The 15,595-nt window shown below is 38.3% G+C and overlaps 1 protein-coding gene across 1 annotated transcript in view; it reads left to right on the top strand.

Moving 5' to 3' along the window:
- The window catches only part of LOC110457157 (probable JmjC domain-containing histone demethylation protein 2C), a 201,331-nt gene that overhangs the window by 102,566 nt on the left and 83,170 nt on the right, over positions 1–15,595 (top strand). Inside the window, exon 5 of the mRNA XM_021508271.1 lies at positions 7,163–7,247. Within this exon, the coding sequence (XP_021363946.1) occupies positions 7,163–7,247 (85 nt within the window). The remainder of the gene's footprint in view (positions 1–7,162; positions 7,248–15,595) is intronic.

Genomic DNA, 15,595 nt, shown 5'->3' with positions numbered 1-15,595 from the left:
ATTACAGAGACCTGAGCCCTACTTTGTGAGGCAGATTTTGAGCACCGATAATGCTGATGGTATTACGTGTAACACAAAATGCATATTGCCGATTGCTTTTACAGGAAAATGTTTCTAAATCCATCTCCCAAACCATGAACAATTTCTTACATGTTTAGTTGGTGTAAAGGGATATTGTTTTGGTACCATTATGATATTGTTTATTGAATTCGGTATTTCTCACTCTATCATTTCTCTTTTAACCATCTCCTCTTGATCCTTGTGTTCCTTTCCAATCTGCCATTTCCTGATTCAAAGCTGTTTTTCTGTGGGTTTCCTAGTAACCATCCATTTCCTGCAGGAGACAATACTACATTATTTACCAGGGGTTCCTCACAGTGGGGGATTCCTCTGCTCTATCTAGGTCATCAGTCCTAATGCACTGACACAACCATCCTCCATTAGTAATTCCATTAGGATGGAGCTAGGGACTTGTGTGAGACAGCAAGGTGCCTGATTAAACCAATCTGACAAACGGAAATTCAGTTAGCCATCTAGGCCATGTGGAATGTCGTCGACCAATCAGAATAAAGCATGCCCTTTAATGGCTTGACCTTCCATTGGTTTTCTCAGACAGTTCCAAATATGTTTTATTACCATAGGTCACAGATGTCATCCAATGAGAAAGGTGTTCAGCCTGTAACGCTGTTCATATAAATACAATATGGATCCATATTAGTTATGACCGGTAAGCTGTAGAGAACTTACATGTGCTTCCATTTGTCCAATTGATGTCTTGGCCATGGTTTTTTAATAGCTGATCATGCAGATAGTATGATAAATAATGTAAACTGTTGTATCACCACCAGACAGTTTTGGCTGTAAAACTTTTAAGGACCTTCTTCTGAAGGCCACACTCATATACCTACCCTCAGATGTGCTGTAAATTTATAGAGAAAGTCAATATTTTGTACAGCTCATTTTAAATGTTTTACAAAAATAATGACTATTTACTGCGTTCAAAATCTATTTACTTGCATTCAAAATCATTATCAGATGTTTCTGTGTGTGTTTTCACCGGGTAATGATCTGATCTAAGCCAATACTTGCCAACAGTATACTCTAGATACATACAATCTGTTTTTGGCCAGGAGAAGTTATCTGATCCTTTTAGTATAATTATTAAATGTCACAAAGGAAATAAAATTCGATTTTCACCAAACACCTGATGGTGATGTGACCGAATTTACTGCGATTGCGTCTGAAGTAATGGTTGATAATGGTTTCTGTTGCTGGTATAATTTGGTTAGTTTGTAGTTTACTGCTGATAAAAAAAAGTGGAGATGTAAATGGTAGTCTTTAAGCTAGGACTTTTTTCTTAGATCTTATTTCTCTAGACCAACCATGTTGAAAATCACCAGCACGTAGGGAAGCATTCAATAAATACTTATCTGATCAGTTTTGAATTAGATATGAACAAGTATTATTTAAAAATTGAAAATGCAAATTATCTATTGATTAACAATGAAGAAAAGGTTAAAAATTGCATGCAGAACAAGACTTGTAAAGATCTGCTTGAAGATAAAAACGATTTGCTGACCAGCAGAGGCTGGGAACATTGCTGTAGGTAATAGATATGTGTGACACCTCAACATGGTATTCACCAGGTAGTTTTTACACATTTTCAAAGGTTTTTTTTCTTCATCTGACAATTTCCAAGGTACTTCATTAATTCTAAGGTCATAAAATGGGAGTTAGACATGAAAAAAGGGTGAAATGAGATTAGGAATCATTTGTTGAAGAAGGGATGAAGTAATTTATACAGGATGTGTTAGCAGGTTTCATGTCTCTGTAGGTTAAGGTCGTCACCTTGGGACTGGTCCCATTCTCTCTCAATCTCTTCATCAATCACCAAAAACGATTAGAGAATCTTTGTCATTATTAGATCTTGCTTGCACCTTCGCTTAATCATCTTGCTGCAGAATGGACATCTGTCGGCGGGAGGTCGAGGTCAATGAGGATTTAGTACATGTGTTTTAAGTCGGTGTTTGAGTACTTCCCAGCTTTGTGGCATTTTTTCATCAGTAGATAGCAAGATTATATCCCATCCCCGCTCTCCACTCCGAAAAAAACAACAAGAACTAAATAATGATTGAAACTGATAAATTCTAAAATATAGCCATTTAAGACCATTGTTAGAGGAATAAGGGAAAAACATAACATATTCTGACCAAAAAAAACTGTTATCTTTGGGATTTGGGAAGTTCAATAATCTTATTGTCTTAAGATGTCTTCTCTTTTTCTTATTTATTGATGCAAACACCATGCAACAGGTGTTAATTGAATAATGTTTAATTTAATACCACTACAGTTTTTATCTATTTTTATTCATTACTCAACACAAGTATTTAAACCAAAAAATATACACTTTGAAACATCTTAAAACGGGTTACCAGAGAGCAAGTATGCACATTGTCTTGGTTTTTGAAGCAAATTCAAAATATGATATTTCCTTCAGCAAATGACCTATTGGCCCTTATTGTCAAGGTGATTCATTGGTGAACCTGGAAATCCATTGATTCTGACTGAAACACTCCACTTTCTTCCTGAATGATGACTACATGTATCACGTATAGCTCAACCCTTTGATTTCCTTGCTGCGATCAGAATGCTAGACTTTCATGGCCCCCGACTTCTTTGAAGACAACTGCGTTATAACTTCCTAGATGATGGTAATTATCTCATCATCAACCATTAAGCGTAGGTTGTTAAAAATCCCAGATTTTTTTTTAAAGCTGCTAGGAAATTGTGATGAGATCAGCGAACTCCCACAAGATTAAAAAGATAAATATGGAAAGGAAATGACCTTGGACTGGTAATTCAATAGATAAAGATCTAGTAAAACAGCAGCATAATAGGCTAACAGTTAGACATAATGGTTAAGTTGGATGGAAATGGTAATAAATGATTGATTATTTATATTGAAGCCGGAGTTTTCTGTAGTACCTCGAGGAGAGTTATGTAGTATGTATATTGTGTCACTGTTTTGGGTTACAGTAGCTATACAAAATGTTGAAATAGTTGCACCAGGCTGTTGGTTGAAACAGTTAAGTGTTTCCTCAGTTGAAACATGGCATATTGTTTCAGTGGTTGAAACATAATAAAGTATTTTATCATAACTGATTAAGATTGAAACAAAGTGGTTCCTTGGTTGAAACATAAAGTATATTTAGCCAGGGTTGACAAAATAATTCCTTGGTTGAAAATATGGGCAGCTGTGAAGTACACTGAACTTCTTTCTGCATCATGTTTTTATATTGCAGAACTTACATAACAAAACATTCTAGTTTTCATCTGCTTCTGTTTGTAAGTAGATTTTTTTAACGGCATAGGGATCCCTGTGTCACTACCAAAAACTGAAAGCATGCATTGAAAACTTATGTTACCTGAGTACGACCACAGCTTAATCATTTCTTAAAAGAAAAATATGCCTTTCAGGACTTTTATGAAAAAATGATTGAGATGAAATAAATACAAAAATAATCAAGGGGGCTTGACTGGGATTGGAACACTGGAGTTGATATTGTTACACTATCACTAACTGATTCAGCTACCTGGTCACTGGAAGTCTCCTGGTCCACCTATGCTACAGTTATCTCCAAATAGAAACTAATAGGGGTGTTTATTTCATGTACACAAAATCACAGTGCAGTGGGTCAGGGATCCTTAAGTAAGAATTAATAATCTTCAATAATATCTGGTAGGTCCTGAAAACTGTTAGGAATAGGTAGTTTGTTGTGTTCTTTGTACTGTGGCCAAAGGTCAATTTGTCATTACTCCAGGAATCTCAGTTAGCAGGAGAACATTTTCTGGTAGGTAGATGTTGGTGGGAGGGTTCTGTCTATAATCAATGGCCATTAGGTTGGGAACAAGGTGAACTTGTCCACCAACATTTTCCTGCTCGTAAGTGGGAGTTTAGAGGTACAGGTATGAAACTGTGTGTAGTGATAATGAGGGTGAAACAGACAAACTCATTTCATTGTCATCATTAATCCAGTCAGCAAACATTGACACGAGGTAAACAGGGCTAAAAGTCCAGGGTCACATATCTCAACGAGCTAATACAAGTAGTGTGTGGTTGACATAATGGATTTTATCAGTACATGTCTGTATTCCATTGTGGTTTTAAGTATATAAGGGGAACAGCATAGTAGTTTTAAGTGTGGTAATTGGCCTTCAGATGGGAAGGAATTGTTACTGGCACTGACGTTAATTTGTGGAGGAAATCACTACAAATTGTGATCACCTAAAATAAAACATGTTAACCTACTTTATAAGTTTTCTTATAAGTAGGGTTGTAGTAATCATTTCAAGTCACCATTTCCCCAGTATGTTGAATAATATATCAGAAACCAATTGATCAGAATATTTGGGGGAGTGAGTGGTGATCAATTTTACCTACCAGGTAGGTAGGTTTGAAATATTGATGCAAGGGTCATCAAGGTCGACCGTAATTTGAACCATGACTCGGCTAGAATGAGATGTAGAGACATAGAATTCTTGTCAGTATTTACATAATTCATGCTTATCAATGTTTATCATGGGGGGATGAAGTTCATACACATTTAGATATCTAGAGATAGATGGCTGACTGCCAGTAAGCTTAGATAAGTGTTTATTTATAAAGTCCACAACACCATAGGAGCAGGGTCACAGACCCTTAGCTTTACTTCCCTGAAAACCTCTGTTGAATCCTCTGTTGAATTGATCCTCATTGAACACCACGTCATTCGTCAGACGGGTTACGTACTGGTGGAGTCATTCGTCAGACGGGTTACGTACTGGTGGATTCCAGGATACTCAAGGTCACACATGACTTACTAGCAACCATGGTTGATTGCAAACTTACTTAAAAATCTCGATTTGATTGATCGATTTCTCTGTAAGGTTTTCTGTAAGTCACCTTAATAAAATACTAGCCACTCATTACTGACCCCTCCACAAGGGCAAATTTCAGACAAGTAAATCAGAGATCCTTTGCTAGTGCACCTCAGCAAAATGTGAAAATATGAAACCTTTGGTCTCAAGATTCTGTTGCTTTGATGAACGACATTAGTTTACGACAAATGACTGAACAGAATGCAGTTTAATGCTTAAATTTTTCATTGAAATTGACCAGAAATTGATATTCAGATTTCACATTTCACTTTTGCGGTAGATTTTCAATAAATGGAAGAGCCAACGTTGGCCAGCTATTTCCAACATAATGATTGTGACAGCTTCATTGTAAAGATGTCACGATCATCCAGAGTTATGGTCTCAGCTCAAAAAAAAAAAAAAAAAGTAGAATATAACTGTCAACAAAATATTCAAAAATTATGATTATCTAACAACAAATTCAAGGTAAATGCACGTGATTAGTTAATTTCAAATTGTAGAACATTAGGTAAACCTTGAGAGTTAACTAAGTAGAAGTTAGATAAACACGACTTTTTTTAAATCAGTCTGTCGTCGATTAACGTCAGAACTCTATTCTTTATGCACAAGATGAACATAAAATTACATTCCTCAAACAACCGATACAATCACTAAAAACATATTTTTTCAAATTTACTCTATTTTAGTTTACGTATTTGATAGCCACGCCTTCTATTGCCACGTGACTAAAATCTCGTCGACCTACGTCATGACGTTGGGAAATACCTTCGGTAACACGAGATCTACGATCTTTGAAACATATTATTGATACCACCTAGTGCATAAAGAATAAAACTTTCGATCCATGTACGACAAGTGTGTGAAAGTGACGATTTGTTTCTAAAATATCATATTTCCTGCATATTATAGAGGGCTGGAGTTCTGATGTTAATCAAAGACAGACCGATATAAAAAAAGTCAATAAAACATCAGAATAATTCAGACTAGGGAATTACCAACACACACAATAACTTACGAAAGTCCGTCTCGATTGATCTTCTGACTAATTGAATTGACACTGGCAGATTTAATTGAATGGGTCTGTCTCTGGGTTGATTTTATACATATTTAAGTAAAACTTCACTTGCAGTTGAAATATTACTTTGTATGACTCCGAAACTCTCTGTATCTCAGAGAACAGGCACCTTTTGATACTGTTTATTGACAAGATTCAAGTTCACAAGCTTCATATGATTATAAACGTTATATAATGTCCAGATTCTTGAATGATTAATTGCCTGGTTGTAATTTGTTATGTCGATAAAAGTACATTTTTCAGACTTGCTAGATTTCTCTCAGCTACTGGTGATCTTGAAACTCCACAGTCTCCTCCTTTACATCCAATGATGAGCAGGGATTTAGAAACCAGTACACCTCGCATTGGATCAAACGCTTTGTACTAGATGAATGTAGCAATCAAATTAATTGCACATTTATTTAACCTAAAAGTATTGATCATGAGGCTAATTAAAACCCACTTCCTTGGTATCCCCAGTGTAAATGTTGGAGGAAATAGTTGATGCTGAGGCCAGCACTGTTCCTTAGACAACTGGTAATTTTTACATCTTAATGAATCCCTAGTACTGGTCTTTTTCAGTAAATTAGATTGTATGGAAAAAATCTTTCCTATGTGTAGTAACAAATTATTTCTGAAGGAAATTGTTTGACAGATGTATGTATTCCATATTGCCTCTTTGCACTGGTAAACTGGTACAGTATACCCTCACACCAGAACAATGGTTAGCAATATTCCATCTGAATCACCATTGCAAACTAATTTCCCATACTTGGTAATTCCAAGGTCTTGTTCCCTAGATAAGTATTGGTGATAATTGATTGACAGTAACATATTGAGCCATGAAACAGGATTAGATTCCTGGAGAAATGACCTACACATGATGATAATGTCCACTTCTAATGTAGAATAAGACCCAGTTGTGGATAGATGAGGGACTGACCAAAGGATGTTTGTCACACCTGATGTATGCGTTCATTGGTAATTTGATCAGCGTCCATTGATTGTGTTATGTAGAAGAGAGACAGTCTTGTTTTGTCTGAAATGTGGTATTGACATTGTAGAAATTAGATCAGGGTTGAAGTAGTTACAAGGTGTGTGACACTCGGCTGGCTTTGTGTGATGTGTATTGACGTTTGTATGATGTCATTATTGTACGGATCATGATCTTGTGCTTCTCTGTGATTTCAGACTCTATCAGTGACAGATGACACAGTGCTGGAGGAACACAATGAAGACCCAGCTCTCATACAGATGCGATTAATTGATGACGGAGGTAAGACCAAATATTTCTTATTGTCATTGATCTCTTGTTCCTAGTAAAGCCACCTAGCTTGTTCCTTATATAGCCACAAGTATATATGATCACTCCCCAAGCAAATGACCGCAACCATCTTTTCTTAGTGTAATGTGACTAAACATGGTCACTTTCATAGCCAAAAATGACTGTTCATGGTCACTTCCCAAGTTAATAGTGACTTGCCATGGTCACTTTCTTAGTTATATGTGACTAACCATGTTAAGTAACTGTGGTCACTTTCTTAGTTATATGTGACTAACCATGTTAAGTACCTGTGGTCACTTACTAGGTATTGTGACTAACCATGTTGACTAACTGTGGTCACTTTCTTAGTTATATGTGACTAACCATGTTGCCTAACTGTGGTCACTTACTAGGTATTGTGACTAACCATGTTGACTAACTGTGGTCACTTACTAGGTATTGTGACTAACCATGTTAAGTAACTGTGGTCACTTACTAGGTATTGTGACTAACCATGGTCACTTTCTTAGTTAAATGTGACCAACAATTGTGACTTGCTTAGATAATTGTGACTGACCATGGTCACTTCCCTAGGTATTAGTGATTTGCTATGGTCACTTTCCTTGTTAAATGTGAACAACCATAGTCACTTCTCTAGTTAATGGTCACTTGGCTAGTTACCATGGTTATTTTTTAGGTTACCTGAGCTTTAGCTCAAGTGACCTATTGCTATCCGTTTTCGTCCGTCGTCGTCCGTCGTCCGTCGTCCGTTAACATTTTACATTTCAAACTTAAAGTCAAGTTCTGCTGGGCCGATTGAACTGAAAGTTGGTAGGAATGATCGCCTCATGGTCCTGACAAAGTGTTGTTATTTTTCGGGTCGATCAGAAATCCAATATGGCCGCCACGGCCGCCATTTTGAAAACCTATTTCAAACTTAAAGTCAAGTTCTGCTGGACCGATTGAACTGAAAGTTGGTAGGAATGATCGCCTCATGGTCCTGACAAAGTGTTGTTATTTTTCGGGTCGATCAGAAATCCAATATGGCCGCCACGGCCGCCATTTTGAAAACCTATTTCAAACTTAAAGTCAAGTTCTGCTGGACCGATTGAACTGAAAGTTGGTAGGAATGATCGCCTCATGGTCCTGACAAAGTGTTGTTATTTTTCGGGTCGATCAGAAATCCAATATGGCCGCCACGGCCGCCATTTTGAAAACCTATTTCAAACTTAAAGTCAAGTTCTGCTGGACCGATTGAACTGAAAGTTGGTAGGAATGATCGCCTCATGGTCCTGACAAAGTGTTGTTATTTTTCGGGTCGATCAGAAATCCAATATGGCCGCCACGGCCGCCATTTTGAAAACCTATTTCAAACTTAAAGTCAAGTTCTGCTAGGCCGATTGAACTGAAACTTTGTAGGAATGATTGACTCATGGTCCTGACAAAGTGTTGTTATTTTTCGGGTCGATCAGAAATCCAATATGGCCACCACGGCTGCCATTTTGGAAAACTATTTCAAACTTAAAGTAAAGATCTACTTGGCCGATTGAACTGAAACTTTGTAGGAATGATCGAATCATGGTCCTGACAAAGTGTTGTTATTTTTCGGGTCAATCAGAAATACAATTTGGCTGCCATGGCCGCTATTTTGCTACTAAGTTCTAATAGGCCGATCTCACTTAAAATTGGTCTAGGAATGATCAGCTCATGGTCCTGACAAAGTTAAGTTAACATTATACTATTTTTTACTCAAATTGGTACATATTTCAACAACAAAAATAAATACTGTAGACTCAGGTGACCGTTAAGGCCCATGGGCCTCTTGTTTAGTTAAATGTGACTAACCATGGTCACTTGTCTAGTTAATGGTCACTTGCATGGTCACTTTCTTAGTTAAATGTGATTTAGCATGGTGACTTACCAATATAATGGTAACTAATCATGGTCACTTTTCTAGCTTACCATGGTCACTGATTACCCGAGCTATTGATGACAAACCATGGCCATTTCAAAAAGTGATGGTGACCTCATTAGAATAAATCATCATTTTCAGGGAAGTGTTCTCAGAGCAACAACACTTTATTTCACCCTATTGTATTAAACCTAGCTAAAGGTAGATACACCAACACAGCTAGGTATCAGCGGTCACTCCTCACGGTCAATCCCAAGTATTCAGGGTGTTGATAGCAGAGATATCTTACAGGGATAGGTCAAACTGTGGTTTCTATTCCCTTTTACATTAAGTTAACCCACATGTAACCCCCCAGGTGTGATAGAGCGCGTTAAACCTTGTTGTGGTGGAGACATTCCAGTTAACCCTCATGTAACCCCAAGGTGTGATAGAGCGCGTTAAACCTTGTGGTGGAGACATTCCAGTTTACCCACATGTAACCCACCAGGTGTGATAGAACGCGTTAAACCTTGTTGTGGTGGAGACATTCCAGTTTACCCACATGTACCCCCCCAGGTGTGATAGAGCGTGTTAAACCTTGTTGTGGTGGAGACATTCAAGTTTACCCACATGTAACCCCCCAGGTGTGATAGAGCGCATTAAACCTTGTTGTGGTGGAGACATTCCAGTTTACCCACATGTAACCCCCCAGGTGATAGAGCGTGTTAAACCTTGTCGTGGTGGAGACATTCCAGTTTACCCACATGTAACCCCCCTGGTGTGATAGAGCGTGTTAAACCTTGTTGTGGTGGAGACATTAAGTTTACCCACATGTAACCCCCCAGGTGTGAAAGAGCGCGTTAAACCTTGTTGTGGTGGAGACATTCCAATTTACTCACATGTAACCCCCAAGGTGTGATAGAGCGTGTTAAACCTTGTTGTGGTGGAGACATTCCAGTTTACCCACATGTAACCCCCGCGGTGTGATAGAGCGCGTAAAACCTTGTTGTGGTGGAGACATTAAGTTTATCCACATGTAACCCCCCAGGTGTGATAGAGCGTGTTAAACCTTGTTGTGGTGGAGACATTCCAGTTTACCCACATGTAACCCCCCAGGTGTGATAGAGCGTGTTAAACCTTGTCGTGGTGGAGACATTCCAGTTTACCCACCTGTAACCCCCCAGGTGTGATAGAGCGCGTTAAACCTTGTTGTGGTGGAGACATTCCATTTGTGACTAAGCAGTTATTTCTGAACACAAACGTCATTGGAGCATTACCAATCTGAATACTGTCGTCAGTAGAGCATAACCTATCTTCATAATGTTTGTTAGCTTTTGGTATTGTATTATAGATAGTTATTTTTTGTTTAAAATACATTTCTCTCAGTAAGATATATATCTCATTTTGAAGGAGGCCTTGACATTATATTTTTCCAGGGACTGTCTCAAAATGATTTTTGTGAAATTTGACAATTATCTTTACAAAATATAAGATTGTTCATATTTAATAGGTTCCACGATTGATCACTCTTTTGAAGCAGGGACAAATTATGGTCCACTTTGAGTGGAGTGTAATTTTAGTATACATTGGATCTGGTTTTTGTCCCATAAATTGTTTTTTAATGTACACACGTGACCTAGACAATTACTGTTGATTTATAATTATTTAGCTGCCTGCCACAAGCAAATAGCTTTTTTGTTGTCCCTGCATTGAAAAGGGAACTGTTTTGAAGATGTAATTGCTTACAGTATGTGGTAGATTTTAATGGATCTGACACTCAATAGTGGAGAGGTTCTCATAATTACACTACAGTGACAAAGAGTCAATTTACTGTTGACAGCTTACATCAATAGTTTCCACAAAATTCAATTTTGGAATCTTTGTTGATGTAGGACTATTGTAGTCCTATTGATTTTGCCCTAAATGTGACATGTAGACATGTATTTAGCTTGTCATAATACTGTAGGATTTCCAACAACTCCCCAGCCCTAGATAGAATTTACAACAACTCTCCAGCCCTAGGTAGGATTTACAACAACTCCCCAGCCCTAGATAGAATTTACAACAAGTCCCCAGCCCTAGATAGAATTTACAACAACTCCCCAGCCCTAGATAGAATTTACAACAACTCTCCAGCCCTAGGTAGGATTTACAACAACTCGATCCCCAGCCCTAGATAGAATTTACAACAACTCCCCAGCCCTAGGTAGTATTTCCAACAACTCCCCAGTCCTAGATAGAATTTACAACAACTCCCCAGCCCTAGATAGAATTTACAACTCCCCAGCCTTAGGTCGGATTTCCCACTTGCAAAATATAGGTAGGAAATCAAACTCAACAGTGGAAGGTAGGGTTTCTGTCTCGACTGTTGTAGGTAGCGTTTCTGTCTCAACTGTTATAGGCTAAGGGTTTCTGACTCGGCATTCATAGGTAGGTTTCTGACTCGGCATTCGTAGGTAGGGTTTCTGGCTCAGCAGTCGTAGGAAGGTTTCTGGCTCGGCAGTCGTAGGCAGGGTTTCTGGCTTGACAGTCGAAGGTAGGATTTCTGGCTCGGCATTCGTAGGTAGGATTTCTGGCTCGGCAGTCGAAGGTAGGATTTCTGGCTCGGTATTCGTAGGTAGGATTTCCGGCTTGGCATTCGTAGGTAGGATTTCTGGCTCAGCAGTCGTAGGTAGGTTTCTGGCTCAGCAGTAGTAGGTAGGGTTTCTGGCTCAGCAGTAGTAGGAAGGTTTCTGGCTCGGCAGTCGTAGGCAGGGTTTCTGGCTTGACAGTCAAAGGTAGAATTTCTCAGTGACATTAGTCCAACTTTTACTTTCTGATGCTAACTTAACGTTTCTTTGTAAATTCAGTAATGGTTTCTCCTAATTATTTACCAACAGTTTTAAAACCAAATATTAAACTGAAGTTATACACAAGAACATTACATCATTGGTAATGTTCGAGCTGATTATGAATTAAAAGGAAGGCCAAATGTCTCACAACACCATGTATTAAATATAAACATGACAGTGTAAGACCCAGTCCTTGATTAACATATATATTCTGTCATGTCTGTTTTGGAATTAATAAGACATGTTTTACATGCGTAATGGGTTTTTCCGAACCCCACGCTCTCTACCACAAATCATGTCCTGTACTTCTATCTCATTTACAACAATCCTATATCATTTCTGAACAGTAGCAGATACAAACTCAATATATTAGTCGGCTCCTTTTTTTTAGCGAACAATTTGTCAAACCTCAAGACATGAAGTTGACACCCTGTCTGATTGTTAGCTTCATGTTAACAATTGGAAGGATTGTGTTTGTACAGTCTACACTGGTGTATGAGGTACCACTGTCCTAGGTTTGTTGTCACTTCTTGCCCTGAACATCAGACATTGAATTTTGTCACAATGGTTTGACGGTCTTGTTACTTTGTTTTGATGTCAATGTAAAATTAATTTAAGGATCAAACACATTAACTAACGTTCAGTAGCTTTTCAATATCACTCTGCCTATCTATATGTTTTTGATTATCAAATCTATTGGTAATCGGTCATTGTTTTTATGGCTTAGGTATGCATTATCAAGGTCAATGATCAAGGTCAACCTAACCTATGAATAGAATTTCAGTATGTGACAAAAATAAGAAACTGTTTCTTGTTCTGTTATTTTCTGTTTCTTCACCTATTAGAATGATAAACACTGCTAGGGTTGAGGCCACCAATTCACCTATTAGAATGATAAACACTGCTAGGATGGAGGTCACCAATTCACCTATGAGAATGATAAACACTGCTATGGTTGAGGCCACCAATTCACCTATTAGAATGATAAACACTGCTAGGATTGAGGCCACCAATTCACCTATGGTGCATGCAATGATATTTTACCTCCTACTCCCAATAGTACATTAAAGTAATTAATACAAATGGGTTAAAATATCAAATTGTAAGTTTTCACAAACATTATCATCTTTGTTTGGTCTTTTCCCTATTCTGATTCATTTGCTATAATATGCAGGTCATGTTCAAGTAATATATGTGTGAAAGATTCAAATCTAGTTTCAGGTGCAGTAGATATTTCATTTTCCTAAGCAATATTGTTGTGTGATTACATGCAAAATGAGCCGGTGTTTCTCTGTCAAAGATGATGAGCCCTGTGTCACTGTCAGGTGAACGTTCTCATTGTCGTCATGTGTCGGATACAAGACAAGGGTCACACGCACAAACTCACACAATTGATTTAATGAAAGTGATTAAACTAAACGGTGTAAATGGATTGAGATAAATAATTCAGGTATGATGTTGGATGTAACTGTAGGCTATTTCTACTGGACCAGAGTCTTAGGGAAGTAAACAGGTCCAATACTACTGTCATAAAGATAGTTCCTACTGGTGCGTTGTAATTACAGTGAGTGTTTGATGGATTCTTATCATGTTGTGGACATTACCACTGAAGTAATGTATTGGGTATGGATGTGCTGATCAGGGAATCGGCCAGTAACAATCTAATGAACGCACATACAATCATTGATAACTTCCCTACTTAATGGAACACGTCACACACTTCCTGCTTTAACCTACCTAACTGTCATGCAACTCTCCTTGCTGATAAATACTGGTGAAGAAAAAAGTGGAAACCTAAACATTTCAGTACTCTAAACAAAATTGAGGTTCTGACCATCTTATACACCAATGGTTTCTGCTGATACAGCCAGACTGTGTAGGGTTTCCGCTGATACAGCCAGACCGTGTAGGGTTTCCACTGGTACAGCCAGACCGTGTAGGGTTTCCACTCGTATAGCCAGACCGTGTAGGATTTCCACTCGTACAGCCAGACCGTGTAGGGTTTCCACTCGTACAGCCAGACAGTGTAGGGTTTCCGCTGATACAGCCAGACCGTGTAGGGTTTCCACTCGTACAGCCAGACCGTGTAGGGTTTCCACTTGTACAGCCAGACCGTGTAGGGTTTCCACTCGTACAGCCAGACCGAGGACTTTTATGTTTTATTTGGCTACTGATCTCACCGCTCACCACTCCTGATGAGTGAGATGTGTCGACTTGTACTTAATAACATTGGAGACCAACAAGAGGAAGCCAGGCAATTAGTGGTAGCCTCGGGGCTTACTAGCTTCAAATATTGATATGCTTTATAACAATTTATTTCTCCTGCTTGGTTTACGATCATCACAGGCACTTAAGCCTTTTATTTCTCAGAAAGCCATGAGGCAAAAGATGGAGTAAGATGTAACATTAACAATTTATAGTCTAGAAATGTCTTACAAGTTTAACTATCGAAGTGAAAACATACTCTAGTCTACCCAGCTGTAACTGTTAAATGTCTCAATGTTGATTACATATTTCGTGTTATTGGGAAACAACATCTCTGAGAGTGGCTTAACTTATTCACCCCTGAAGACACAATTAAACTCTTCCAATTCAAAGGTTAGAATAGGTCATCATGAAATTTCAGAGGTGAATGAGTTAAACCAGAATATTACTTCAGTCCACCCTGTAAAGCAAACACACCTGACCACTTATTGCTATAATTTCAGATTTTAGATTTAACCCTTCCATACTAAATACAATGCTGATAGTTACATATCTACATGTAGCCGGTACACCTAGTGCAACACTCATTGGTAAAGAACACTTTTGTTGTGGTACAGCTTCCATTAAAGTTTATGATGTCTGTATAGACATATTTGATATTCCATTAGGCTTCCTGTGGAAGTGCTGACTGGAGTGACAGAAGGAAGTCATCACCGCCATTCACATGGTGTGATTATGGGTCTGGACTGGCACTGTTATGCCTGTTTGTATGTAACTATATGTGATGGTATACTCACAACCTTTGTGCTGTACTCTAGTGTTCTGTAGATGTTTGAGCCGCCACCACATTATGTGGGAAATGGCTGATATTTAGTCTGGCTAAGTGGTGTTTACTTCCAAGCCTAATAATCCTTGGAACTGTCACCTGCTGGATGTATGCCAAATGGTCGGTGTGGTTCAACTTTCTGCCCTGAGATGCTGCATCATTTAACATGATCATAATGTTGGTGGAATACTTGTTCTGTGGGCCCAGTGTAAAGCTATTACTGTAAATAAATAAATAAGGTCGTCAGGGTAAGAGACCTACTGTGAATAGGTAGAGAAATACTAGCGCAATACAACACTGGGACAGCACTATTCAAGGCCTGAAGACTTTGACTAACACTACTGTAGTACTTATATAGTCAGTGATATCTGAGGTTGATAGACCTAGAGTAAATACTAGGAGTAAAGCTACAAATGCATTTCAGTAAATATGTATTGTCCAAGTATCCTAGGTCGGAAAACTTCAACTAAGACTACTGAAGTATTTTATGATATTTTATGTCTGAAGATATTGGCCGAGATTATTATACTAACTATATAGTCGGAGATGATCTATATCTGAAAACTCGGACTAGGACTACAACAACAAATATTTTGTCCAAAATATT

The sequence above is a fragment of the Mizuhopecten yessoensis genome, unplaced genomic scaffold (genome assembly GCF_002113885.1).
Source record: "Mizuhopecten yessoensis strain PY_sf001 unplaced genomic scaffold, ASM211388v2 scaffold9033, whole genome shotgun sequence".
NCBI classification, from domain to species: domain Eukaryota; kingdom Metazoa; phylum Mollusca; class Bivalvia; order Pectinida; family Pectinidae; genus Mizuhopecten; species Mizuhopecten yessoensis.
The sequence above is the reverse complement of the archived record's forward strand: the minus strand, read 5'-3'. Positions and strand labels throughout refer to the sequence as shown.